Source organism: Episyrphus balteatus, chromosome 4 (genome assembly GCF_945859705.1).
Source record: "Episyrphus balteatus chromosome 4, idEpiBalt1.1, whole genome shotgun sequence".
Taxonomy (NCBI): Eukaryota; Metazoa; Arthropoda; class Insecta; order Diptera; family Syrphidae; genus Episyrphus; species Episyrphus balteatus.
The window spans coordinates 36,769,050-36,794,617 of record NC_079137.1 but is presented as its reverse complement, the minus strand read 5'-3'; the positions used below and the strand labels follow the sequence as shown (position 1 = coordinate 36,794,617).

The window sequence follows — 25,568 nt, the reverse complement described above, 5'->3', positions numbered from 1 at the left end:
AACAATTACAACGATTTTTTTGACACAACAACCAAAGTTAACTTTATTTAATAAAAGATCGGGCCACAGGGCTAATATTAAACGCAATTCACACACGGCCTTAAATCACTGAGCTACCGAGCAAAGCCTTCCTTTTGTTCAACTCCTCCTTCATTTCTCATTTCTTGTGTTTCCACCTCAAATGTAATCTTTCGTCAAAAAAATCTTTCGTTTTTGTACAAACTTCAAACTTGACGTTTACATTGCGACATTTGCACATTTGTATTTTGATTGCAAAATAGAAAGGAAAAGTTTTTCTTTCTTTTTATTGTCCAATAAACGCATCTCTCGTTGATTTCTCAATAAATTTTTAATAAAAAATGGAACTCCGAAGGCATATCTAAATTAATTAAATTATAATATTGTCTTGAATCTTCACAAATTCAAAGAAATAATTGCAGGGTGTGAGAAAATACACTTGGAAAACACTTAACTTTTGACAACGTACGCACAAAAGGTCTTTCGCAATTTTTTTTTTTTCTTTTGGAACGACCATTCTTAAAAAACTCGGCCGAAGAAAGGAAAAAATATTTTAAATTAAAATTGTGTGAGAGAGTTTGGAGAAAACGATGGGAGACTCAATCGCAGCCACAATTCACGAACACGTTCTAGAAGCTATATTCTCGTATTTAGGCCTCCGAGACTTAAGGAATTGTTCGCTCGTGTGTAAGAGATGGTATCGCTTCCTCAACGACGAAAACAATGACGTCTGGCGAATGCATTGTATACGAAAATTAGCTGAAGAAGCATTAAAATCAGATCTGTTATCTTCGGTGCCCACCTATAAGACAAAATTAAGGGCATTCTATCATGCCTGGAATCCAAATGACTGCTCTAGGAATGTCTATATTAAACCAAATGGATTTACTCTGCATCGGTCGGTTTTTATTTTTCCTTTTTATTTACTTTTTTTTTTGTTCAAAACAAACGCAAAGAAGTTTTCTACTTAATCAATAATGTATTTAATATTTCAGTAACCCAGTTGCACAGAGTACGGATGCAGCGAGAAGTAAAATAGGCTTTCGACAAGGACGCCACGCCTGGGAAGTCATATGGGAGGGTCCACTTGGTACAGTGGCAGTTATTGGAATCTCAACAAAAGAAGCCGCCCTTCAGTGCCACGGCTATGTAGCATTATTGGGGGCAGACGATCAGAGCTGGGGTTGGAATCTTGTTGATAATCATTTACTCCATAATGGAGATGCACAGGGAAATTATCCCTTGCTAAATAATGCGCCAAAGTATCAGGTAAGTTAAAATGTATAAAGTAAAATTGAAGTAGGTATTCCTTGATAGTGTCACATAAGAAATAAGTTTTCATTATTCAAAGTACAGATATATAATTTGAAAACATTGATTTCTTTTAAGAAAATCGAAAAGTATTATTTTAATTAATTTCAATACACCATGAACTAGGCATCTATAAGTCTGTTTTTACTGATGCTTAAAGAAATTGGAAGGGTTGCCAATTTTGACAATTTTTTCGAAACCACACTGCTGGCAATAAAAAAAACATGCAAAATACTTAGATTAAATTCACATAAGAATCAAAGTTTCGCTAAACGATGTTTAAGAATCCTTGGCCACGACATTCTCTAAATTGAGCGAACTAAGCAGGGTCAATCATATAGCATTTTAAGAGATTTCTTTGTTCAGAATTTAAGAGGAAAGAGATTGGTTTATAAAATATTAGCTCTGAATAAAAAAGAAGATATGCTTTCTAAAGAGTGGATTTTGAAAAATCTCCAAACTCTTGGCTGTCCTCTCTGAATGTCTGATTCTGCAAGGTAACAAGCTTTTACGGTCTATGGATTTATGCGTTTTTGATGATTTGAAGTTGTCCAAATACTCATAATGATCTTGAGTTTTTACCCTTATTTTATAATTGCAAACCTTTTTTATTTATTCAAAAGCTTCATGATTATTGGTATAAAAAGGTCGCATTCCAGATATATTGTACATATATATCATACTAGTCTAGTCATTTCGGCCTCAACGAATTTAACAGCATTGTATAGCAAAATGTTTGTAAGCTCAAAGTGCCCTATAAACGCATGTAGTTTACTTTTGAATTATTATTGAAGCTAGAGCAAAGCAGGGCTTCCAAACTTTTAGCTTAGATGTACTTTCCTTAAACTGAATGAAACGGTACTTTTATTTTTTTGTAAATTCTATAAATTTGAAATAAATGTGTAGTTTGGGTCTGAATAGAAACTGATTACAAGCTAAGTCAGACATTGTTGTAAAAGCCCCTTAAGGCCAATATCTTTATAGAGTCCTAGCTTTATTTCCGGTTATTGTCCTAAATTTAGCACTCAAATTAATCGGTATCAACTAAAATTTGTTCACCAAGAAACTAAGTCCTGGTAGGTCAATATAGCTATACTAAGTCTGGCGCTCCCAGGGGAATTTGTTAATTAAATTTCGCTATGATGCAGTTTCTTAATTAATAAGTTAAAAATGGCTTGCTCAAATCAATACCTATAATATAAACAACTTTAATAAATCAGTCTTTCTGGAAAAAGACATAGATTATGTTCGTTTTCGTTAACCTCTAAAAGCTGCGTCAGTACAATGGACGATTTATAAAAGTTTGCTGGCTTGAATTAAAGCCTGCTTAAATGAGTTTTGTTTAGTTAAAGCTGATCAAAAAAATATTTCGTTTTTCAGTTCCCGAAAAAATTGTTTTTAATAACTCAGACAAATTGTAAACCGCGTTACATTATACATATTTAATTTGTTCTACTTTTAATAGTGGAATAAAAAAAAAAATCGCGGGGTTCACATTTGAAACAAATATCGATGGAAAAAAATATTTTGAATTAGGGTGTTAAAAAAAAAGTTTTTAAAGTGCGTTTTTTGCTATAGTAATATTAAATTTATATCAAATCAATTAAATCGACTATGGTTCAATTCCTAGAGCAGGTAAATGTAAAATATTGCATTTTCCTGAGCCCCTAAATTTTAAATTATTGTTTTATAAAACATGTTTTACAAACTTTCTCTGTAGAGAAAATTAATTTTTTTTTTTCAATTACGTAATTTAAAAAAATCTTAACAAATCTTTCCAATTTAGGCAATTATACTGAATAGTTGACTGGACTCAAGGAAAACCACCCTAACTTGTTTTACTCGTCTTACTTAATTTAAGGTGTCAAGTCTCTAACGTTTCTTGAACGAGCTCATAATTTTTTTTTTTCGTTTTTTTTTTTTAATTGATGAAGTGAATTCTTTTTTGGGCTTTAGGCCGTGTGTGAATTGCGTTAAATAGTTAAATTCGTGTTAAATTTTTGACACTATTGAGGTTAATAAAAAAAATTTCAGCTGTATGGATTATTGTTTTAAATTTTTTCTGCCTTTTTTGTGCCATGATACTCTTTTTTAATAAAAAAAAAATAAAACAAAACCATCTGCAAAAAAATTTTAACTCAAATCTAACCAGGTACCAGAGTCCAATAAATTTTTAACAGCTGAAAATTTTTTATTCACCGCAATAGCGTCAAAAATTTAACACGAATTTAACTATTTAACGCAATTCACACACGGCCTTAAGCATTAAAAAAATCTAAAATTGTTGAATAAATAAATGCTATTTTAGAGTAAAATAGAAATATAATATGTATTATAAGTACATAGGACTCAAGTTTTTAAACTTTTTGTATAAAAAGTTGTACCTTGAAGTAAAACATATTTAAGCTTCTCCCGAGGCTTTTTCATAATGCTTCTTGTCTATAGACATCACATTTTGTTTGGATCTTATGCTTCCACATTTTGAATTGTCAACCCTTGATTCTTTAATTATCTTAAGGTATCGGGTATGAATTGTATCCACATGTTATAATCTGTATGCCAATCTTTTATATGCCAAGACTTCGGCATTCTGAGCATAATTTATAAAGTATCGTTTGCAGATTTTTACTGCTTTTTCCAAAAACTACAGTATTATTGGTATATTGGAGGTTTCTTCGTTCCTTTTAACGAGTAGTTCGAAATTCGCTTATGTGCTTATGTATGTATTTAATTGATTTTGAAAATCACCTAACTTATGTTTTTTAATCGATACTCCACAAAAGGACCAGTTTGGAAAGAATTTAAAAACTTTAAATTGTTATTGATCATGATCATTCTCAAAAAGATAAATAATGCATGAATAACTACGGAACGAATAACAATTTTTTTTGTTGCTTTTCATAGGTAGGTGAACGAATAAGAGTCATATTGGACTGTGATGACAATACTCTTTCGTTTGAAAAGAATTACGAATTTTTAGGAGTAGCGTTTAGAGGTAAGTCTATCTTTAAACATCATTTACTTATTAATCTAAAAATATCTACCGTTCTTTCCTAGGTTTGCCGGACAAAAAACTATATCCTACTGTTTCAGCGGTATACGGTAATACAGAAGTATCCATGGTTTATCTGGGTCCACCATTAGACGGTTAAGAACTATATAATTGCAATAGGACTATATATGCAATAGTATGCAACGTTTTTTTTGCTACTCTCGCGTATTTGCCCCCGCCCACATTCCGACATGATTTTTTATTAACAAAGAAAAGAAAAAAAAAACAAAGCAAACTGCAAAAGCAAAATATAAATGCATTACGCAAAACAACAACACACAACGGTTAACATAATAATATTATATTTTATATACACAGTTGCAGAGAAAAAAAAAAGTAGAATGATTATTATTTCATACATAAATTAAATTTTCTTTTAATTTGATGACAAAATTTAAATACATTTACCCGTATATATACTTACAAAATTTTTAGTTATTAAGTAGAAAACAAAATAATTAAGTAAAAGAAAGCTCTTCTCATGTCGCAATAAATATAAAACTATTTATTTATTTTTTTTTTGTTTCATAGGATAATTATTAATTTTAAAAGAGGTCCGTTTTTTTTCTTGTATGTCGATAGTTTTGTTTTAGCACTTTTTAATTATATTACTTTTTTTTGTATAATTATTGTACTCCTGTTTTTTAATTATTTAAATAAAAAGTTGTCGTTTTTATGTTGTCTGTATATTGGTGCTAGTCAATAAAAATCATCCCCCTCCAAATGAATAAAAAAAAATAAACAAAAAAAAATTATTATTAAAATGAGAAAAATCATGATTTTGTACAAAAAGTGTATTTTATTCAAATTAATTTTAAACTACAAAATAAAAATCATCACAAGAATTGTGTTTTTTTCTTCCTTTGTTTTAATTTCTCCGGTGGTGGTTAGAACTTAAGGACTGAGTGTCAATTCATCATCATCATCGAAAAGATCTTCAAAGTCATTGTAAAAATCAGCATGGACATGCTTTTCATTGGATGCCAAGTCCATTAGGATTCCTGAAGAACTCCCAGACTAGAAAGGAACAAAGCTTATAGTAAAAAAATTATGGGTAGATTTTTTGTCAAAAATACTTCTTCAAGATCCATAAAACCAGCTCCCTCGGGGAACATTTCATCTGCTGCAAGTGTTGGTTTCATATCTTTAATTGTTGAATCCGTTTTGAATAGATTTTAATAAATAATGTGGGAATTGAAAATTTTGTTTTTTGCTAAATTTTTGGCGATATTTTTTATTATTTGCTTTTTTAACAAAAAATCAACTTCTGACAGTTAGGTGTCATTTCAGTGCTCGTAGATGTGTTTTTTGTAATTGTGGGGCGTTGTTGATAATTTTATTACCCTCCAGTTACATGAGCAATTTCTGAAGAGTAAGAAGATTTAATTTTTTTATCCAAATGAAAACTTGCCAAATGAGATAATTTTGAGAAATTATTTAATTTAGAATGTCAAATCGTGAGTTTATTTGCGAAATTGTCTCATTTACAGATCAATTCTAACCCACAGTCACAACTAGTGAGTGAGAGTCACACAAGTTCTTTCTATGGAGCAGGTCACAACTCACAGCAATCTTAACAAAAGATATATTCTTTTTGTGACTCTCTCAAGTTTTGACTGTGGGGGAGAATCGGGCTGTTGTTAAAACAGGCTATAAGTAAGCTATTATGATCCATTTACATGGGTAAATCTTACTAGCGAATTTGTGATACACAACTATAACTGTAAAATAAAGAGCAATATCAATCGCTACCGGCAAGAGATTTTAAATTTTAGTTTCACAGCGTCTTATGGGAGTCCGTAACTAAAAAACATGATGTCGGCATCGTTTTTTGGTGTTTGTCATCGTTGGTTTGGCATGGTTTAAACTCTGTAAAATCAAGTTTTCTTTAAAACATTTCTTCATTAAATTGATTAATTTGTTCTTCTTTATTGTTGGTATCTTTGAACACAAAAAATATGTTATCGTTTATTGATTTCTTCAGTTATGCCGTTCAAACAATTTTTTTTAGAGTGGATAAATCCATTTTTGTTTTGCAAAGCTTTTTTCTACTAATCTTCATGCAGCCATTGGGTTTGCACCTTAAAATAATACCCACTCAACAATGCCCCACAACAGAAACTGTCATCGAAACGTCAATCCAAAGCGGCTGTCAAAAAATACTCCACCGTGGTAAAAAGAAGTATATATTTTCTTATTTTCGTATTAGGGGGGTTCACATTAGGGGGGTTCACATTGACCAACTTACCGGACAGACCAGCCGCCATTTGGTCTGATCTGATGTTGTTTTGATAATGTGAACACCCATCCGACAGCCTGTCCGGTTTGCCGGATGGTTTTCAAAAAATTTTGATTTTTTGGTGGTCGGACGGACATGTTAGTCGATTAAACGACATGTCTGTCCGGCAGACAGTGATAATCCATTCTCTCTAATTTTAGAGCAATATAGGGTAAAGATACATTAAAAATAAGCTGAAAAATGGGTTTTGATAAAAATTATCTGATGAGTGTGAACGAAAAATATAAAACGGCCATCAGGCCAAATGACAATCGGTCTGTCCGGTAAGTTGGTTAATGTGAACCCCCCTATTGACTAACTTACCGGACAGACCAGCCGCCATTTGGTCTGATCTGATGCTGTTTTGATAATGTGAACACCCATCCGACGGACTGTCCGGTTTGCCGGATGGTTTTCAAAAAATTTTGATTTTTTGGTGGTCGGACGGACATGTTAGTCAATTAAACGACATGTCTGTCCGGCAGACAGTGATAATCAATTCTCTTTAATTTGAGAGCAGAATAGACAAAAGAAACATTAAAAATAAGCTGAAAAATGGGTTTTGATGAAAATTGTCTGATGAGTGTGAACGAAAAATATAATTCGGCCATCAGGCCAAATGACAACCGGTCTGTCCGGTAAGTTGGTCAATGTGAACCCCCCTATTCTTTTTGTGATTTTCATTAAAAATAAAAGAATTTATCAACCAAAAATGGTTCGTGTTGGCCTGCAAATCAATGCAACCTTAGAAAATGTTGATGAACTAGAAACTTGCCATCCAAATTATTCCTTCTTCATTAAAATCAAGTGCACAAATTGTGGCGAAGAATCAGACAAATGGCATGATATCACCGAATCAGAACGAACCCAACAAGACTCCCGTAATCCTGATGGATTCAATTTTTATATGAAATGTAAAATGTGCAGCAGAGAAAATACAATTGATATTGTGGAAAAGACTAATGGTAAGTTCACCAATTGTTTACAAAAAGAATGATTCTTTATCCGACATCTTATCTCATTCTCTTCCAAGTGAAATATACTCAAGAAGATTCAGGTAAATTAAAAACCATTGTCATCTTTGACTGCCGTGGCGCTGAACCAACAGCATTCTCTCCACGAACGGGATGGATTGTAAAATCTTCCGAAAATGGACAAACATTCGAGGATGTTGATCTCTCCGAAGATGATTGGGTTGAATATGATCAGAAGAATAATAACTCTGTTGGAATTTATGAATTTTCATCTCAATTTATCAAATTAAAGAAATAAATAAAAATTATAAATAATGTTTTAATTTTATTAAAAAAAAATTATTAAAACCATTTTCTTTTTTTTTTCTTAGAACTTAAAAATTATTTAAAAAGAATTTTTTTTAGTTGCATTTATCAGCAACTATTGGGAACCTAACTACCCTTATTTCATTACCATAATCACATATTACAGAATTACAAGCTAACATCATTATTTTTGGACATAATTGAGAATTTGAACAGTCTAGTTTGACTTCTCTCGCTGGCTCACCAGTTCGTACATCCCAAACAATGAGGGAACCTTTAATTAAAAGAGAAAAGATTATTTTAATATCAATAAAGACTTTATTCAGTTCTTTCATGTGTTGTTTTGAAAACAAATGCTCTATATAAAATTTAAACCAGTAGTGAGGCCATTTCAATATACACAAAACACATATCGCTGGCTGAGAATTATAGAGTTGTATGTTTGCAGGGGTTTCCATAAAACATACAACCTTATAATTCTCAGCCAGGGATATGTGAAATCAACCACGTTTGTGATTTTATTTATGGTTTGTATTGGAAATCTAATTGTATAGACATATGGAAATGACCTCAATCTGCAACCTGACCACACGATTTTTTATTATTTTCACAAGAACTCAGTCTTTATTTCCCAGAACGAAAATGTTCAATTAGCTCAAGGGGGCTGGGTAACCTGAGTTAATTGATAACAAGCGATGTATTTAGAACTTAGCGCATGCTTGACAAGAAATGGAGCATTTCGATCGAGTTTGACATCGAATCTAAAGCATCTAGATTAAGCGGAAGAAGTATGCTTACTCCCTCATAGGATCGTAGATTACCATCCAATAGCACCAAGGGTGGAAAGAGAAACGGGATTTCGCCAGTATTTCCTTGTATTGGCCCCTTGTTCTGTAACTTTATCACTGGCGATAAACGTTTTTCAAAGTCTCTAAAATCCATTTTCTTCCATAAATACAGCAAAATTTTTTTTTAACTTTTATATTTATAGCGATAGAAAGAAAAGTTGTATAGCAGAGTTGTAGAGAATTTTAAGGTGAGCAATCTTTTCTCGGAATGTTTTTTCAAAATTTTAAAATTTTGATACAAAACTTATGTCGAATTCCAATGAACCAAAAATTCGATCTGCAGTCGACTTGCAGTCGCTACTTTTTCCTTAAATGAATTCCAATGAAAAAAAATCGCTACTATTTCCCGAAGGATCGATCCTTTTTAAATCTCATTTTTGCGACGGATTTACACAGATTTTCGCACACACTACAATTTTGATAAATGTGAAACTTCAAACCAAATTCAAATTTTTTAAAGGAATGAAGAGCCAGAAACAATTTTTGTTTATTTGTGAAATATAAATCATTTTTAGTGAACAAATTAACAAATTTTACGTAGTTTTATTCTTACTATGAAGTTTAGTATATTTTTTTTGTTTTTCATCGGCCATTTGGACGCAAATACATTCACAAAAAGATATGGCTACCTTTTTTAATTTCCTAAACAGCCAAAAAGTATTGACTTTCGTAGCGATTTTAGTAGCGACTGCAAGTGGTTGAAAGGAATTCGACAATTAAAATTTTCTTTTTTTGTTTTCGAATAGCAGAATAGGGCCGATTCAATAAAAACTAAAATCCAATATGGCGGCCAAAGGTAAATTTCACGAGTGCAAAAAATCACGGTTATAATATTCATTCAATTCTCTATGGAATGAGCAAAAAAAAATTTAGGGATGGTTGAAATTATAAATGCACTGGACTAATATGGACGTGGTCTGGCGACCGAATAGCAAAAAAGAACTTTTGGAGACATCAGCCAAAACATATATGTTTGACAATCTAAACAGAAGAACTATTTATCGAGTTCTGCAATCTCAACCATCATATTAGACAAGGCATCATGTTAATATGAAGAATCTGTTTTTCAAAACTTAACTGTCCCATCTTTATGTAGGTACTTACCTAATTTGCTAGTAACCAAGAGAGATGGCGTCAACATTAATAAATTAGAATAAGCATTCGATATATTAATTGTATTGAGAAGATTCCCTTGGAATCGTTCCCAAACACGAATCCTTTCGTCTGTGCCCAGCGATATTACATAGCTGGGTGCACACGCCAAACAGCTTATTGAGCCATCGTGCGCTTGAATGTTATACATACAAGTGCCCGTAAAGAGATCCCATACACATAGTAGACCATCTTGGGAACCAGATCCACCAGTTCCTGGCTGCCAGCGGTCTACAAAAAGGCACGTTATTGGTCCACAATGACCATGTAGTGTGTACTCCACATCGGAGTTTTCTAAACTAAAAACCTAGACAAGAAGTATTGTTTGCCATTAATTTCAAAGTTTCTATATAAATTGTAAATATTTTTTCTTACTTTCAAGGTATGATCTTGACTTCCAGTAAAGACCAAACCATTTATGACCTCCATACAAGTTATGGGTTGTTGGTGTGCCAGACGTACCCCATCCAAAGTGCACTTCATTTCTTCACGTGTGGTCTTTTGTAATTCATGTTCACGTTGCATTAATCCAATACTTCCTGTTGAACTAGTGCGAACATGAGCTTTATTTAAAAAAAATCAAATTATTTGATTGAAAAAGTTGCTTGATTAGATAGATTCTTACTTCTTCGATAGGCAGACGTAAAGCCCCAGTCTATTTGTTTACCCTTATAATAAGTTTCGAGACGATAAAAATCAATACGACCGCATAGCCTAGCCACAACTACGCGGTCGCCACTTAGATGAATGTGAGTTATGCCTTGACTTCGTTTAGATTCTTCTTGATAAGCGCACTGAAATTAAAACCATGATTGATAAATAAGAAATACAATACAAAAATAAAAAATAATATTTTTTATCAACGCGGCAGATAACTTGAAAAAAACAAATACACGTCAATAGGTGAAAACAAAAACTAGTTTGGATAGTGTTTCCGGAAATATATGTATGTAATTTTACTTTCAGTATTAAAATTACGCTCACGCCATATTTGGCAAAACTTTGGACATTGGATCAAAGCGATCATAATTAGGGGATAACGAATGCGATCAGATAGGGCTACACCTCTTGAGTTTTCTAATGAATGAATATGGTCTGATTTTTAAGTTAGTGACGTCTACTTTCAAAGTTCATAGTTGTTTCGCGTGAAAGACTGACATTTCTGTTGGACATGATAGCCATTTTTGTGTGTCAGTTATGATTTATTGCCAAAGGTAAAATTGGACATATGTATTTTCATAATATGTATTAAGTTTCATTTTGAATTAGAGCTTGATACTTTTTTGGAACCTAACCAAAGTATATTCAGAGATATTTGTTAAAAGAACTCTTAAAAAGATGAAGATAACAGTTGTCTTTCGTCAGAAGAATCTGTTATTCAAAAACAAACATGCTATATAATTCATTATAGAAAAATGAGACTTTTTTAGCAAGGACATGCATCGTAAGTTACGAATTTATTTGTTTTCCCAAAAAAAACATCCCCGGAGTTTGCTATAACGATTCTTAGTTTCAAATTATGAAGTGTTTTGAAAAGTTATCGGCCTGATACAGTTATAGCGATTTCATCAGCGAAAATGTACATGTAGAATGTATAAAAGAATTCTTAAAAGTCATAAATTCATATGACAATTGAAAGAAACATTAAAAACTGCACATGCCTCAAAAATTCGAATTTGTGGAGCAATGTCAAGAAACTCTAGCCTAAGGATGAACTCATTACCAAAGCATTCCCGAAAATTATTGGTTATCGTAAAAATCTTGGGCGAAAAAATACAAAGATAAAGATAAATTAAAATTTCACGATTCAAAATCGAATCGATGATTCTCTGTTTTCCTTAAAATCTATCGAAGCAACCAAATATCAAATTAAAAATTTAAACTAATGGATACCACCGCACTGTTTACAACTAATCGTTGGCTCACTTAATAAGTTTAAACATTTAAACGAACCAAAACTATGTGTCAGAAACCTTTGGTTGTTTACATGGGGAATGTGATTAATGGAACTTTATTCAAAGTGAGTTCAAATGTGAAGGAGTTCTCCGAAAATTCCAATATTTTATTATCATCGTTAATGTTATCTAAGAACAAGACTAAGATTTTTCGTTCATCCAACTTAAGTCTATCAATTGAATGCTCAATAAGAAATACAAAAAAGACGGCTTAGGACCAAAACCAATATATAAAAGTTAATTTTTGAAAAGATGAGTTTCAAGTGATGATAATCACCCCAAATGGTGTCTTAAGACAAAAAGTTTTTTCATCGTTGGCATTATCCAAAGTGTTTAATTTCAGGTAGAAACTGTTTCTTATTTTGTATTTTTCAATATCTAGCTTTTTTTTTATAAAAATGCTGATTATACAAATTACAAATCACTTGCCAACTTGTAGTATTATCTATCTTTGTTTGATTTGTTTTGTGCATTTTCTTGAATTTTCTTGATAAGCGCACTGCGCCAAGATAATGCCTAGTCAAGGTATTAACGAAAAAAAAGATTAAAATAAAGCTTAACCTAACTCAAGGATCACTGACTAAATAACATGGAAAAATACTATCATTCATCAACAATTTATAAATACATTTAATAATTCAAGGTTAAAATTTGGGCGATATTTCAAGATTAAGAGAATAAAAAAAAATAAATAGATAAGGAAAACTTCACAGATGCGTTTCTAAATAAAAATAAATAATAAATTGGGTCTCAAATATGTATAACCACGCTCTTGACGATACGATAGTGATTTTAGAAATAACAACCATTCAAAACAATAATAGCAGCACTCACGCGAATGTTATTTTTTTTTGCTAATTTAAAGTTTTGCAATAAATGAGGTATAGAGATATGCTTGAGAAGAATAGAATCGAGTGCTGAGAAACAACACAACCTTGAAAAATCTTATCACGAGTTATATGAATGCTGTGGTATTTTAATTTAAGGTTGTTTAAGATCAAATAAACATTTAGAACAAATTGCAGAACTAATGGCCTTAATATAAGATAACGTAATAAAAAAAAAAATTAACTCACCTTTAACCAACCGGCTGGGGATTCCCAAAGTTCAATTCGTCCATTAGCACATCCAACAGCAATCAAATTGTCTAAATAATCTAAACACCAAACTGGGGAAGCATTGAATCGCTTCTTAACCACTTGTCCGTCATCTAAAGTCTTTGCAATTTGCATATCAGCTCGACTGATGGTTGTCATGTTTTCGCCACTCTTTGCATCCCAAACTTTGATTTGTCCTTTCAAACAGCAACTTACAATATTTACTCCATCTGAAGCAAGGCACTCAATCTTATGTGTGTGACCAGCAATCTGGGTCGGTACGGCTTCTAGAATTTGTTCTGTCTTATGAGAAACTTCTGATTCGTTCCAACTCGAACGCCATTCGGCATAGTTCCGAGTGCAAATACAACGATAAAACACAACCATTGTATAGCAAAGAACAAAAACACTTACTGCACATAGCAATATGGCAAAAAAAATTTCCATTGGACTTTTTGGAAAAAATGGTGTTCCACCAGGTGTTATCAATGGAGATTCCCTGTTTTCGTCATCGCTAAAATCCAATGGATCCAGAGCTGCTGCCAATGCTTTCCATTGAAAATTCTGGATAACTTTCTCTTGTGGATTTCGAACGAGTTTAGCTGCATCGGGCTTAATGGCATGTGAGAGTTTTATTGTTGGCAATATGGTAACATAGCGTCCACTCAATGAAACATTGTACTGTTTCATTATGGTGGACCAATGAAAATTCGACAAGAAGTAGTTTAACTCAAAGTCTGGGTACTGCAACTTTCTCATTTGTTCTGTAACATTTATTATACCGTCAAAGTACGTTTCAGTGTTCTTTTCTTCATTGACATGACTACTGCTTCTTGGTAGAGGAAGATTCGAGAAGAAACTCGAACTCTTTACAGCGTCCATTGCTCGACTAAAATCTTCATGATTAAAACTTGTCCTATTGGTATCCATAACGAAGAAATTCTCCAAGAATCCAGAATTGTATACAATCGATCCTATCCAAACACTCATCCAAACCATAAAGGCACGTTGAAAGAAGCGGGTTCTAGCCCAAAAATTAACCAATTTCAGACGTTTTGGTATTTTTTGTTCATTCGAGACGATTGTAGGACGCTTTGGCAAATCACTTTCATTAAACGACAGCTTCGGATGCGATAAGGAACGATGGAACACATTGCCAGGTTGACTAGATGTATTTGAGAAAAATCGAAATTCATTACGTTTGCTATCAACTGAATAGCTTAGCATCATCTTCGGCAAATGCTTGGCTTCCATTGTATACTCAATACGTTTTATGTTCATTGCAAGAATTGTTGAAAACAAAAGCATCTGCAGCAGAAAATCTGATAGAAGACCAACAATTGCAAATATACAAAATTCCTGAATAACCGGAACAAAAGTAGCCAGGCCAATAGTTAATATGGTGATTTCCGTGAGTAGAGTTTTTGAAATATGCCAGCCTTCTTTGCTTAGAGCTTGAGCCACTCTTATTTTCACATCGAATGTCTCATCGGTGGAGACAACACTTTTTGTAATAACTAGACAATTCTCCAACCCAATCAGTATGACAAGATATGGAAAAATATCTTTTGACTGTAAGCTTATGGTTAGTCCGAAAAAGAAACACAATCCCAATGACATCATGAGACTTCCAAGAACAGTTACAACAGAACACAAAGCCAGAATTAATCTTGATCGTATCATATCGATTTTTCGGACGGAAAAGTATATGTAAGTGAAAAGGAGAACGAACGCCGTGCACAGTGGTACGAATTCGAATATTTTAAAATCTCCCGGATAGAAGATGTACATGATTAATGATTTGTCTTCCGTGTTGGCGGTATTTTGGTGCATGGCATACATGGTAGTGAGTTTTTGCTTAAGTGATTTTAGGAACTCTTTGTCGTTTTTTTTGAGAATAAGTGTTATGGCATATTGTATGACTCTTGATCTAGAGCGAAGAGGATATCTTTTGAAACCGGTATCTTGCATAGGTAGTCCAAAAAGCATTTCAGCTGTTGACACTTTGGATTTTTGAAGATTCTGTTAATAAAATAAAATAATAATAATTAATTTTCTTGAGAAGAAAAATATATATTAAATGTGTTTGTATATCCCAATATATATTGATAAAACTTTCAAGTTCTAAACGTGTTGAAACAAATAAAGATCTTAAAAAATTTGCAAAACCGATGTTGTGGATATAATACATTATATTGAAACAAAAAATTGCTAACACATCAAAATACGAACGTTAATGTCAAAAACCTATGTTCAACGCTATACCTTTTTAAAAAATTTAAAGTCACGATATCGTGATTTGGTCGTTCTTATTGAAAGAAGAGTCATGACATTTTTTTTAGACACGAGGGGAGGTTATGAGGGGAGTGAATGACCGGGAAGAAAATTATTAACATGTTTTAATTTTTGCTTAACAAAATATTCTTTCTTAACATTGGTCAAAAAGCTTATTAATTTCGTGAAAAATTTGTTTTTGTCAAGCTCTTCAAAATAGGTAGAAATTGCCGACTTCACCAGTTTATCCTTATTAATTTTATTTCTTCGATGTTCTTTTTTTCAGTTTTGGGAATATGTACATATGTATATTATACCTATAACAGAATTTCCAAATCTTGAATTTCCATCTATCTTTCCAAAGATAGGTGGTTTAATAAACCCAACCCACAATCGTCCATAATAATCTGCAGGGTTTGTCCTTGTTTAGTCACTCAAAAATGCAGAACAACTAATGACCCGTTATCCAAACTTGGTAAAATTTTCCCTGATGAATATTCAAACAATACGAAAAATTCCTCCATGGCTCCTCCAACCCCTTCATTCCGCAAGTTTTTCTGGCCAACCCTCGAACTTAAAGATTAAGTGAAAATAAAACATTTTTTTAAGCTTTGGCATTAAAGCGTTAAAAGTAAAATATCGTTATATCGTAAAAGTAAAACAAAAATCAACATTTTACTGTATACATTTTACTGTATGACATTGGACCATATCTATTGTGTGCGTATAATGGGTTGGCAAGAATGGAGGAAATGTGCAATTTTCTGCCGAGTCCGAACGGATTCGTTGAGGTGCACTTATTCACGATACCTACCTTCTGATATTCTTTGAGGCTTTGTCAATGCCTCACTAGAGGTAGTACCCTTAAAAAAATGAAAAAATGTGCAAGTTTCCATTGTATAATTGTAGTTTTTAACAATGTATGAATCCGAACGAAATTCTTTTGATCAGTGTTCAAGAAAACAAAATCGTGAGATTTTCGTACATAATGTATTTGTTGCGCTAAGGCTTAACTAACATTTTTTTCTCTGGGACATAGCGTAAAAATGTAAACGTAGATCTTGAAAAAAGTATGGAATTTGAAAACCAACTTAAGAATTTTGGACATTTGGAGAATATTTCTCGAATCAACAGAAATAATTTGTTTTACACCCAAGATAAAAAACATCATATATACTTTCAAAGTAATTATTTCTACAGCAGCTAGCGGTAAAACTTGTTCAAATTACCAACTTCATAGAGAACAAACCATAAATGCGTAGTTTTTTCTTTTTTGGTCTAAGCTCTCCCAACTCATTTGAACGATTATTTAACATTACTAAAACAACTTGAACATTCCTACCTTTTCTATTCAAGACGCCTATTTGTCTATACATTCACGTGTACTTAACACCATAAGAATATAACTTCAAAGATATAATAATTGATATGAAAAGAATTGTTTCCTTAAATATCTTGACAGGTTTCTTATTGTATTGATATGATGACTCATGTCAATTATACAAAAATTCAAATCCGGTGTGCGTTGGTATATATATACATAACTTCGTAGTAAATTGTGATCTTTATCAAGATTTTTATTTTATTTTTTTATTTTAAACCTATGTAGGTACTCATGCTAATAGCTCGTGAATTGTTGTGGTCGAATAATAATAAACGAACAATAAAGTATATTATGTATTAAAGAGATCACGCAAAATGAAGCTCAATAAACTATACAAAAAAAAAACCTAACTAGACGACTATGTCTGTGCGTCGACACAACAAAAACAAATTCTGAATAATATTGAATCATAGATAAGATACAAATATGTTAGAATTCCCTTATTCACTTTCATTTGAAAAAAAAAGTAAATAAAATCATAACATAAACGCATTGTGGGACAAGCAATGAAAGCAAAGATTCAATTGGGAGACATCTTGCCCCATTCTCCCGCTTTATTGACAAAAAAAAACTAAATTAAACACTCCTAATTGAATTACAATGAAATTGAAAAAAAAAATAATAAAAGAAGAAAAGAATGAAACCACTTACATGATATTGAAAGACAGTATTCAATATATTAGTATCCTTAGTAAAGTTGTGTATGTTTTGTCCCCACAAATTTGCCGGCGACAACACCAGACAATTATATTCGGGAAATAATTGTTCGCTTTGTGCACGCCGCTTCACATTCTCAACATGAAGGCAAATATGGTCGAGGGTTTTTTTGCTATGGAAATAGAATTAAAATTTCGCATTTAAAGACCAATGTCTGATATAAAAGAGGCGTGTTTGTGTAATACAACCAAATTCAAAGAACTTACCTCTCTTCTGACTCATGATTGCGTACAACTTCAAGAAGTTTAAATACTTCGTATAGCGGCGCTCGAAAAGCATCCATTAATTGCATATCGTCTGTCCATGGAAACACGCTAGTTCGAAGGGTTATTTGTTGCACATAAAGCATGGGGCTACTTTGCGCCCAGGGAAAAGGTGGGTCATATGATATGTTGTTAACATTGAATATGTTATTCACAAGTGAGTAATTTTTATCGCCTTCACCAAAGAGATTACTATATTTACCCTCGAATGGCAGGACGATTTTTGTTGGTATGGTTCCAGGTAGTGGGATGTTTATAAGGGGATAGCTGAAAATAAATTCTGTTTGATTAAATCTATTTACAAAAAATAAAATGGTAGTGGATTTTTAAATATAAAGGGATATCTGAAAATAAGTTCTATTTGATAATTTGAATAAAAAAACAAAAAACACAAAAATAACACTGGTCAACAAGGTTTTTGTTACAGACACTAAGATAAACTTTTCTATAGGTTTTTTGGGTGCTGAGCTCGAATCCGAAGTCAGAAAAATTCTACCACATCACGTTTTTGAGATAATCTCGTTAGAAAATGGAAAATGCCGCTTTTTTACCAGTTTTCGAGATTTTTTCTTAGCTTTTGGTTATTTGTTTTAAATAAATTTGTAACGGTTTCTAATAGAACTAAATGTTGTCTTTCTAAATCCGTTTAAATTTTTTAAAAATCTCTTATCTTCTTTGAGAAATCTGAAATTGAAATCAACGTGTTTGGTATATCTCATGTTTATTTACTTTTAATTGCGAATCTCGAAAAGTTCTTTGCCAATCGCTTTCAAATTTTGACACAACGTTCCATTTAGAATCTTACAAGTTTTTATATTTGCGAAGGTGGTTAATCGCAGTGAAATACATCAAAGCGTGACCGTGTCAGATACTTATACTAAATAATTACTAGTGAGAAAAATATAATTTTTTTCTTGTTAAAAACAAGATAAGAACTTACTGGAATGTAAATGAAACGTTGTGTCATAATTTGAAAGCGATTGGCAAAGAACTTTTCGAGATTCGCAATTAAAAGTAAATAAACATGAGATATACCAAACACGTTGATTTCAATTTCAGATTTCTCAAAGAAGATAAGAGATTTTTAAAAGATTTAAACGGATTTAGAAAGACAACATTTAGTTTTATTAGAAACCGTTACAAATTTATTTAAAACAAATAACCAAAAGCTAAGAAAAAATTTCTCTCTTTAATTTTGTTGACCAGTGTAATCAATTACATAGAAGCATGTAGCAAACACACTAATAGCATGTAAGACCAAAAAAGAAAACAAGTTTATAAAAGGGAAATTCGAGGTTTAGTTAACGTAAGAAGCTTTACTTCATTAGGATAAGAAATGCTTCTAGTACCTGAGCATTTGCATTATTCTCAAAAAATAGAAAATCTCATCTAATAAAAAAAATGTACATGACAATTTGGTAATGAGCATTGAACTTAAACCTTGTTTATCGTACTTAACATAATCACTTACTATATTTCTTTTTTTTTAAGTTGCCCTTCAATGAACTATGGAATAAATGAATTCAATGAAACTTTTTTCGAAATATTTCTACAAAGAATTCCTGTTTCTTGTAAAAACTTAGTAATGTATTCGTTTTTTAAAAAATCCAATATAAATAAATAATATAATCAATATAAGATTTAAATCAAAAATATGTATTGAAAAACAATGATTGGAAAAACTTGTATAAATTACGTATAATTTGATGTCATAAAAAGTAGTTTAAGTGTGTGATAAGTGTGCAGCGTTTATAGCAATTAAATTGTTGCAGTGGCGTAGATAGCTTTTCGCTAAGGGGGGGGATGGATTTAGTTCGCAAATTTTTTTAAAGTTTTAATAATGTTTCTTCGTATTGTTTTTATTCTCTTTAAATTGGAGAAAGTTCTTTCCGTGGTTGACGTTGAAACCAGCAGTGTAACTTATATCTTTAATAAAATATATAAGGGTACTAGGAAAACTTTCTTTAGGGCAGCTATCGAGGGCTTTCAATGAGTTCATAGAGGAAGTATTATTCCTTCTGATAAAATATCTTTTCTGAGTTTTTAATTCTTCACACAGAGAAAAATATGACCAGGACCACCTAAAAACTAACAGATTTTCTTATTGAACTGTTTTATGAAGAAATCTTATTAAAATCAGCAATTAATTATTAAATATTATTTTCATGGAGAAAATCTTTTTGAAATTTAGTAAAAATTTCATAATTTCAAATTTTTCAACTTGGCACTAGAACACAAATTGTGACCAATATTTCTATAGTGAGTTGGTATAGGTGGCAGATGTGCGACTAGAGAGTTAAGGTCTTCAGTTCGATCCCCGACCATGATCGTATTTTTTTTCTTGGTAAGACCCTACAAGTGCATATTTTACAACAATAAGGAAAACCCGATTGTTAAAATAATATTTCCTTATTGGATGAAAACCATAAGAAAATCTTATTGTTTTTGTTCTATTTAACGTGGTCTTGTTTTCTCGGTGGAAGAATAGAAGATTGTCCTGCAGCCAAATGTTTGGTAAAACTCAACAGTTTCATTAAATTCTTTAGCTGCTTTGTCTATTTCAGACGAAGAATTCTTGGAAAGAACCAAAATCCTTTCTAGTATGTTTTCATGGTTTCTAAATTTTTCTTCAAGGCCCATTATTTAGAAATCGAGAAAAAGGTTGAAAACAGTAACACGAAAATATTCTTTTCTGTACTTTGAACCGAAGGGTTCGAACGATTCTTTTGTCGCTTCACTATTCTCTTATGTTTGAAGCCTATGTCAAGGACTTCAGTTATTTTTTTTTTGGAATCTAGAAACACTTTCGAAAATGAGTCGTCTTCTGCCCGTTTAATTTTTAGTTGATCCCTTAAATCTTTGGCGAGATCCAAAGCATGGACCAAGTCTAAATTCACTCTTTGAAACTCCGACTTAATGGCAACGAGAGTTGGTAAACCATATCTATAACCTTTAAGCTAATCAAAAACTCGAAATCCATAGCGTTTTTTTTTCAGAGTGTGTTTCTTTAACTTATTTGTTCATGACTGGTTATGTTGTACAATTATCGATCCCAATCAATGGGGGGGGATATATCCCCCTGATCCCCCCCCTATCTACGCCACTGAATTGTTGCATTTGGTCATAAATAAAAGCTATAAAACGATAGCTTTGATTAAAATTGAAATGCTTAGTGGTAATATAAAAATGACAAAACATAGGTTACTTTGAATCGAAGACTGAGATTATTAAACCTCTTAGACTCAAAATTTTATATTTAGATTATTCTAAATCGATTGATATTTAAATAACGTATAAGCATGATTAAATTTTGATATTTGCATTGAAATTGCATTGAATTGAGTGGCATTTTTTGAAACAATGTTTCACTTTTATGAATTTGTAGCCTCCTCTACAGCAGGGTAAATTGTAACCAATTTTACTCACCATACTAGTCTTATTAAGTTTATTTCGTTTCGAACAGGTAACATATCAACATTTAATAGGATTTTGCTTTTTTTACACACAGTAAAAAAAAAAAAAATAGAAAAATATTGATATAAAAAAAATATTGTATTATCTAAATTATCAAAAATGTTGATTTTTAGCTAGTGACCGAGGGTGACCGTAGTCGCACCTATTTCTTCAATCAACGTTGTCACAAGACGGACAAATTGACGCAGGACCAAAATTTTGTTGGTCTTGAAAAACAATGTACCCTCGTATTTTGGATGTTATTTAAAAATTGCCGCATAGTTATTCTACGCAAGTTGACCTCTAATAGGCAAATATGAAAGTAAACGTATAAGAAATTATTATTTGTTATTTAAATACTTATAAGTTATAGGTATACCTTTTACTTTAATAATTTCATACTAGCTTACCCGTGCGAGACTTCTCGCATGCTTAAATAAAAAGAAAGTATAGGTAGGTAGGTACAAATGTAAATGCAGAGTGTGTTTTTTAAAAAGTCGAGAATTACTAAAAAACTCCTGTTTATCCCATTTAAAATACATTGGATTAGCCCCAGTTTAAGTTAAACAGCTATGAATATGGCACATTAAATTTAGCAATTCTAGGTTCCCTAAGTTGTACATACATTTTATAATTAACTCTATTTCAAACAGGTTGCCGCAACTAATATCTCAAACTTGGTCAATTTGAAGAACTTGAACCGATGTTGAATCATGCATTCACCAACTTAAATCGTCAATAAAAAAATTGTTGAACGTAAGGTTTCTGTCTGATTCTTACATACGACAATTTTTCCTTTGACGATTTTTCTTTGCTGTTGTATTGGGCTTTTCCAAAAATTATCTTAGACCCATTTAATTCACACTCCATTAAATTTTATATCGCTATTCAAAAGTGGAAATTTTAAAATTCGTATCTACCTACGTGATTTCATAGTTTTTCATTTTTAATAGCCACTTATCATATTTTAGCCTAGGAAGTACCTAAACGGACCTAACACCCCTATTACGATTGTCAACTATCAATTGATTGTTGATAAATACTGAAATTTGATGTTTTAAAATCGAAATGGGGGAAAACTGGTCATTTTTTTAATGGATCTTTTCAGTTACATTTCACGGTTAGCATCATTCTTCGTTTTCAAATTTTTTTCAAAGCAAATAAGAGATCGATTTTTTTTTTAACAACTATAAATTCTTTGCTTCCGGCTACAAAGAGGTTAAGTCACAAAATTGCACTTTCGGGTTTTGATGAAAAGAGAATAAGCTCTTTTATTTGGTATCAAAAACATAAATTTAGAGTAACTCTTTCTTATAAAAATAAGAGGATCAATGCTCAAAAATTCAACGATTTTCAACTTCAATCGGTTTTTCTGGTAAACTATCATTTATGTAAGTCCTTTTTACCCAGGGGCAAAGAATTGATAGTTGACAATCGTAATAGGGGTGCAACACTTACGCCCCTATAGCACGCAAAGAGCAAATGAAGGGTACAGGGGAAAAACGGCACATGTCCACTTTTTGTCAAAAATAAACGAATGATGAGGTCTTTGTAGTATTTACTGACCACTATCTGATGGCATCCTTACTTTTATAAAACAAATTTAAGCCTTGCTGAAAAAGTAAATAAATTGTGTGCTTTAAGTACTAAGTTGTATGGAGAACAAAATTTAAAAATGCATTTTTCTCGAAATGAGTTGGAATGGACTTGTGCTGTTTTTCCCCTGGAGCCTTCAAATATTCCGGCCTTTTTCTTATGTACATTATGTATATACTATATATGTACATACATAGGTACACTTCCCAGACTTTTCCTGGCAAATGAAATGTTCCTACGGAATATGTTCATACATATATGTACTTACAAAAAATCTTGAAAAAAAACCATAGGTGTGTTTTTTTGTTTATCTATATTGATTTTTGAAATCCATGCAAATATTTGGCACCACTGTACATAAACTGTCTGTCAGAAAAGTCGCTTTTGTTTTTTTAATATTAACTCCGCAGTGGAAGGCCATTACATCCATGATGGATGCAAACAAATTTTTTCACAAAAAAAAAAAAAAACAAAAACCATAGCATGGCATCCATTTTGGATTCAAAAAATTTCACAAAAAACCAAAAATCAAAACTGACAGTTCTGATTCTGCAAAAAAACAGAATTTCTCTTCTGGTTTTAAAAACAGAATCAGAAGCAGAATCACTCACACATTCATAGATTTAAATGTTAGCAGTACAAAAACAAATGAAGTTTGGCGCGATTACACATATATGTGGCACATGTAAAACTTCAGATTCTTCGGAATAAAAAAAATTGGGATTCTGAATCGAAGAACAATTCCGGATTGCCAATTAAAAACGCCATTAAACGTTTGTTATTGTTTTGTTTCTGGCGGTGTTTTTTTTTTCATAAAGGGAAATTCCAAAAACTATCTTTGTCTTTGTCTTTTCCTTTTCTAATTTGACATATCTCGGCATGGAAAATGTAAACAAAAAACATATTGTCACACACACTTACAACAAACACTGTGTGTTCGAAATCATTTGACCACAAAAACTTTTATATTTCGCGATTGTTTTCAAATTTAAAGTTTTTATTTCCGATTAATTAAAAAAAAATAATTAATTTTACATATTTATTTTGTAAAACACGAACTAAATTCACAAAACTCTATCACAATTCGCGCCTCCTTTTGTTTGTTTATGTCTTCACCATCCCAGCTATAGCTGTAAATTTTTTTTTCTGTTTTCTTTTGACTATTTTCTTATACTGACAATCGTTGGAAGTTCCCCACTGAACTTATTCCAAAGATCCTGTCAGCGATGAACACTTCCACTTTCCAATCATTTTGGAAACATCTTATGTAGAAGTGTTCAATGATCTGAAAGAATAATTAAAATAAAGGTAGGACCGCACTTGATGTTGAAGGAACTACGCTAAGTACACCAAAGTAAAAAATAAGCAAAATATTTTGTATCTTTCATTGGTTATCGGAACTACACTATGTGGAATATAATTATTCCTATCAAAATATCGTATTATGTGATAAATGAATAAAATAAATCAATTATTTGTATTTGACGAATTCGACGGAAGAAATAGCCCAACTTTCTACTTTTTCATCTGTCGTATCCTTTGACATTGGTTGTCAACAATAGATCAGCTCGATTTTCTGTTTCGGAGTGCACACCGGGGAATTTCAGAACAAAGAACTGTGTTCTTTTCTTTTCTGATTTTATGAATTGTGAACTTTAGTTGTTTATTTGTGAAGAAAATGTAATAAAAGTAACATTTAATGATATATCTAATAAATTTTATCAATTAAATACTAAAATTCTGTTGAAGAGTTCAATTTTACTATGCCAAAGTCATATCTACAAATGATAATCTGTTATTAAAAATTGTTTTTAACTGAAGAGCAAGTACATACATAAAGTCTAGTAGCGTATTTTATTTTATTAAAAAAAAAAAGAACAACGATAATAGTTAACAATTTCTTGCATCAGAACTTCCTTAGTGCAAATTCATCGAGATAATATCGAACACACCTTGGAATTTAAAGTGAGCTGTCAAAAAGCAATCCGTCATGCAACGTATTCTTTGGGTCACCCCTTTCTGTCCCATCCTTCAATTTGAACGGATTGATTGACACAACGGGTGGAACGGATTCTATGGGTTGGGGCCAGAGATACCCAAAGGAGATGGGAAACTTTCGTACGTTTTACCCCCCAAAACCCATTTGTTTATTTCGTGTTGTTGTAATCTCTTTTGTATTCATGAATAAATGTGAAAAACACACATAGTGTAGCCACGGTGTTTTTACGCACACCTAATCAAAAATGTACGATTTTTCACGCATACTTAGCCAAAAATGTATATTTTGTCACGCATACTTATCCAAAAATGTCTAAAGCAGCTTGTAGGCAAACCCGTATGACGTCAGAAGTTTCTCATCTCTTTTGGGTATCTCTGGTTGGGGCCTTTAATTTCAAATTAATCTTTCGATCCATTTTATCTCGATGAGGATTAGCAATTTACCATTAACCATTTGACATTCAAAATGAAATAGTTTACGAAAATATCTCATTTGGATTTTAGTGAAAACATGATATAAGGCACTTAAATACAAAATAAAACTTTTGAGTGATCTTTTTTTTACGGAGGTTGACTACCCAGAACCTCAAAAGTTGGCATTTTCAATTTGTGTGCCAAAAAAGAAATAAAAATGTATAACTAATGTTACATGTAACAGGGCTGTTTAGGTACTGCCTAAAACAGAAATAATTCTCCTTTTTTCAACTTTTTTTTAACCCAATTCCTGTTTGATTAGACTGAAACTGTGTAGTTTTTTTTTTACAAAAAAGAGAGCCCCTCTTGCAAATTTCTGCCCAAAAATTTCTTCGGACAAAAGTCTGAAATCTTTCAAAACCTAGTGCCTTCTTTTTTTCTTTTAATAAATGATAATTTTGTCCTAAAAGAGTTTGCG

The 25,568-nt window shown here is 31.9% G+C and overlaps 3 protein-coding genes across 4 annotated transcripts in view; 2 read left to right on the top strand and 1 right to left on the bottom strand.

Annotated features, from left to right (window-relative positions):
* Window positions 1-261: 261 nt before the first annotated feature.
* LOC129920012 (F-box/SPRY domain-containing protein 1) lies at window positions 262-5,104 on the top strand. The gene is made up of 4 exons (XM_056001165.1): window positions 262-916; window positions 1,014-1,287; window positions 4,234-4,324; window positions 4,387-5,104. The coding sequence occupies exons 1-4, from the start codon at window positions 609-611 to the stop codon at window positions 4,479-4,481; spliced, it is 768 nt and encodes a 255-aa protein (XP_055857140.1). The 5' UTR covers window positions 262-608; the 3' UTR covers window positions 4,482-5,104.
* A 1,396-nt stretch (window positions 5,105-6,500) lies between these two features.
* On the top strand, window positions 6,501-7,984 carry LOC129920014 (UPF0587 protein CG4646). The gene is made up of 3 exons (XM_056001168.1): window positions 6,501-6,588; window positions 7,327-7,624; window positions 7,693-7,984. Exons 2-3 carry the CDS (start codon window positions 7,372-7,374, stop codon window positions 7,929-7,931), a joined length of 492 nt encoding a protein of 163 aa, XP_055857143.1. The 5' UTR covers window positions 6,501-6,588; window positions 7,327-7,371; the 3' UTR covers window positions 7,932-7,984.
* LOC129920010 (sterol regulatory element-binding protein cleavage-activating protein) overlaps window positions 7,933-25,568 on the bottom strand; it is a 35,957-nt gene continuing 18,321 nt past the window's right edge. For both annotated transcript variants that reach the window (XM_056001163.1, XM_056001161.1), the window contains exons 2-8: window positions 17,573-17,896; window positions 17,301-17,478; window positions 12,971-15,013; window positions 10,565-10,733; window positions 10,315-10,502; window positions 9,892-10,246; window positions 7,933-8,213 (exon numbers count right to left, since the gene is read on the bottom strand). In XM_056001163.1, the coding sequence (XP_055857138.1) occupies window positions 8,035-8,213; window positions 9,892-10,246; window positions 10,315-10,502; window positions 10,565-10,733; window positions 12,971-15,013; window positions 17,301-17,478; window positions 17,573-17,715 (3,255 nt within the window). In that variant the 5' untranslated portion in view covers window positions 17,716-17,896 and the 3' untranslated portion in view covers window positions 7,933-8,034. The remainder of the gene's footprint in view (window positions 8,214-9,891; window positions 10,247-10,314; window positions 10,503-10,564; window positions 10,734-12,970; window positions 15,014-17,300; window positions 17,479-17,572; window positions 17,897-25,568) is intronic.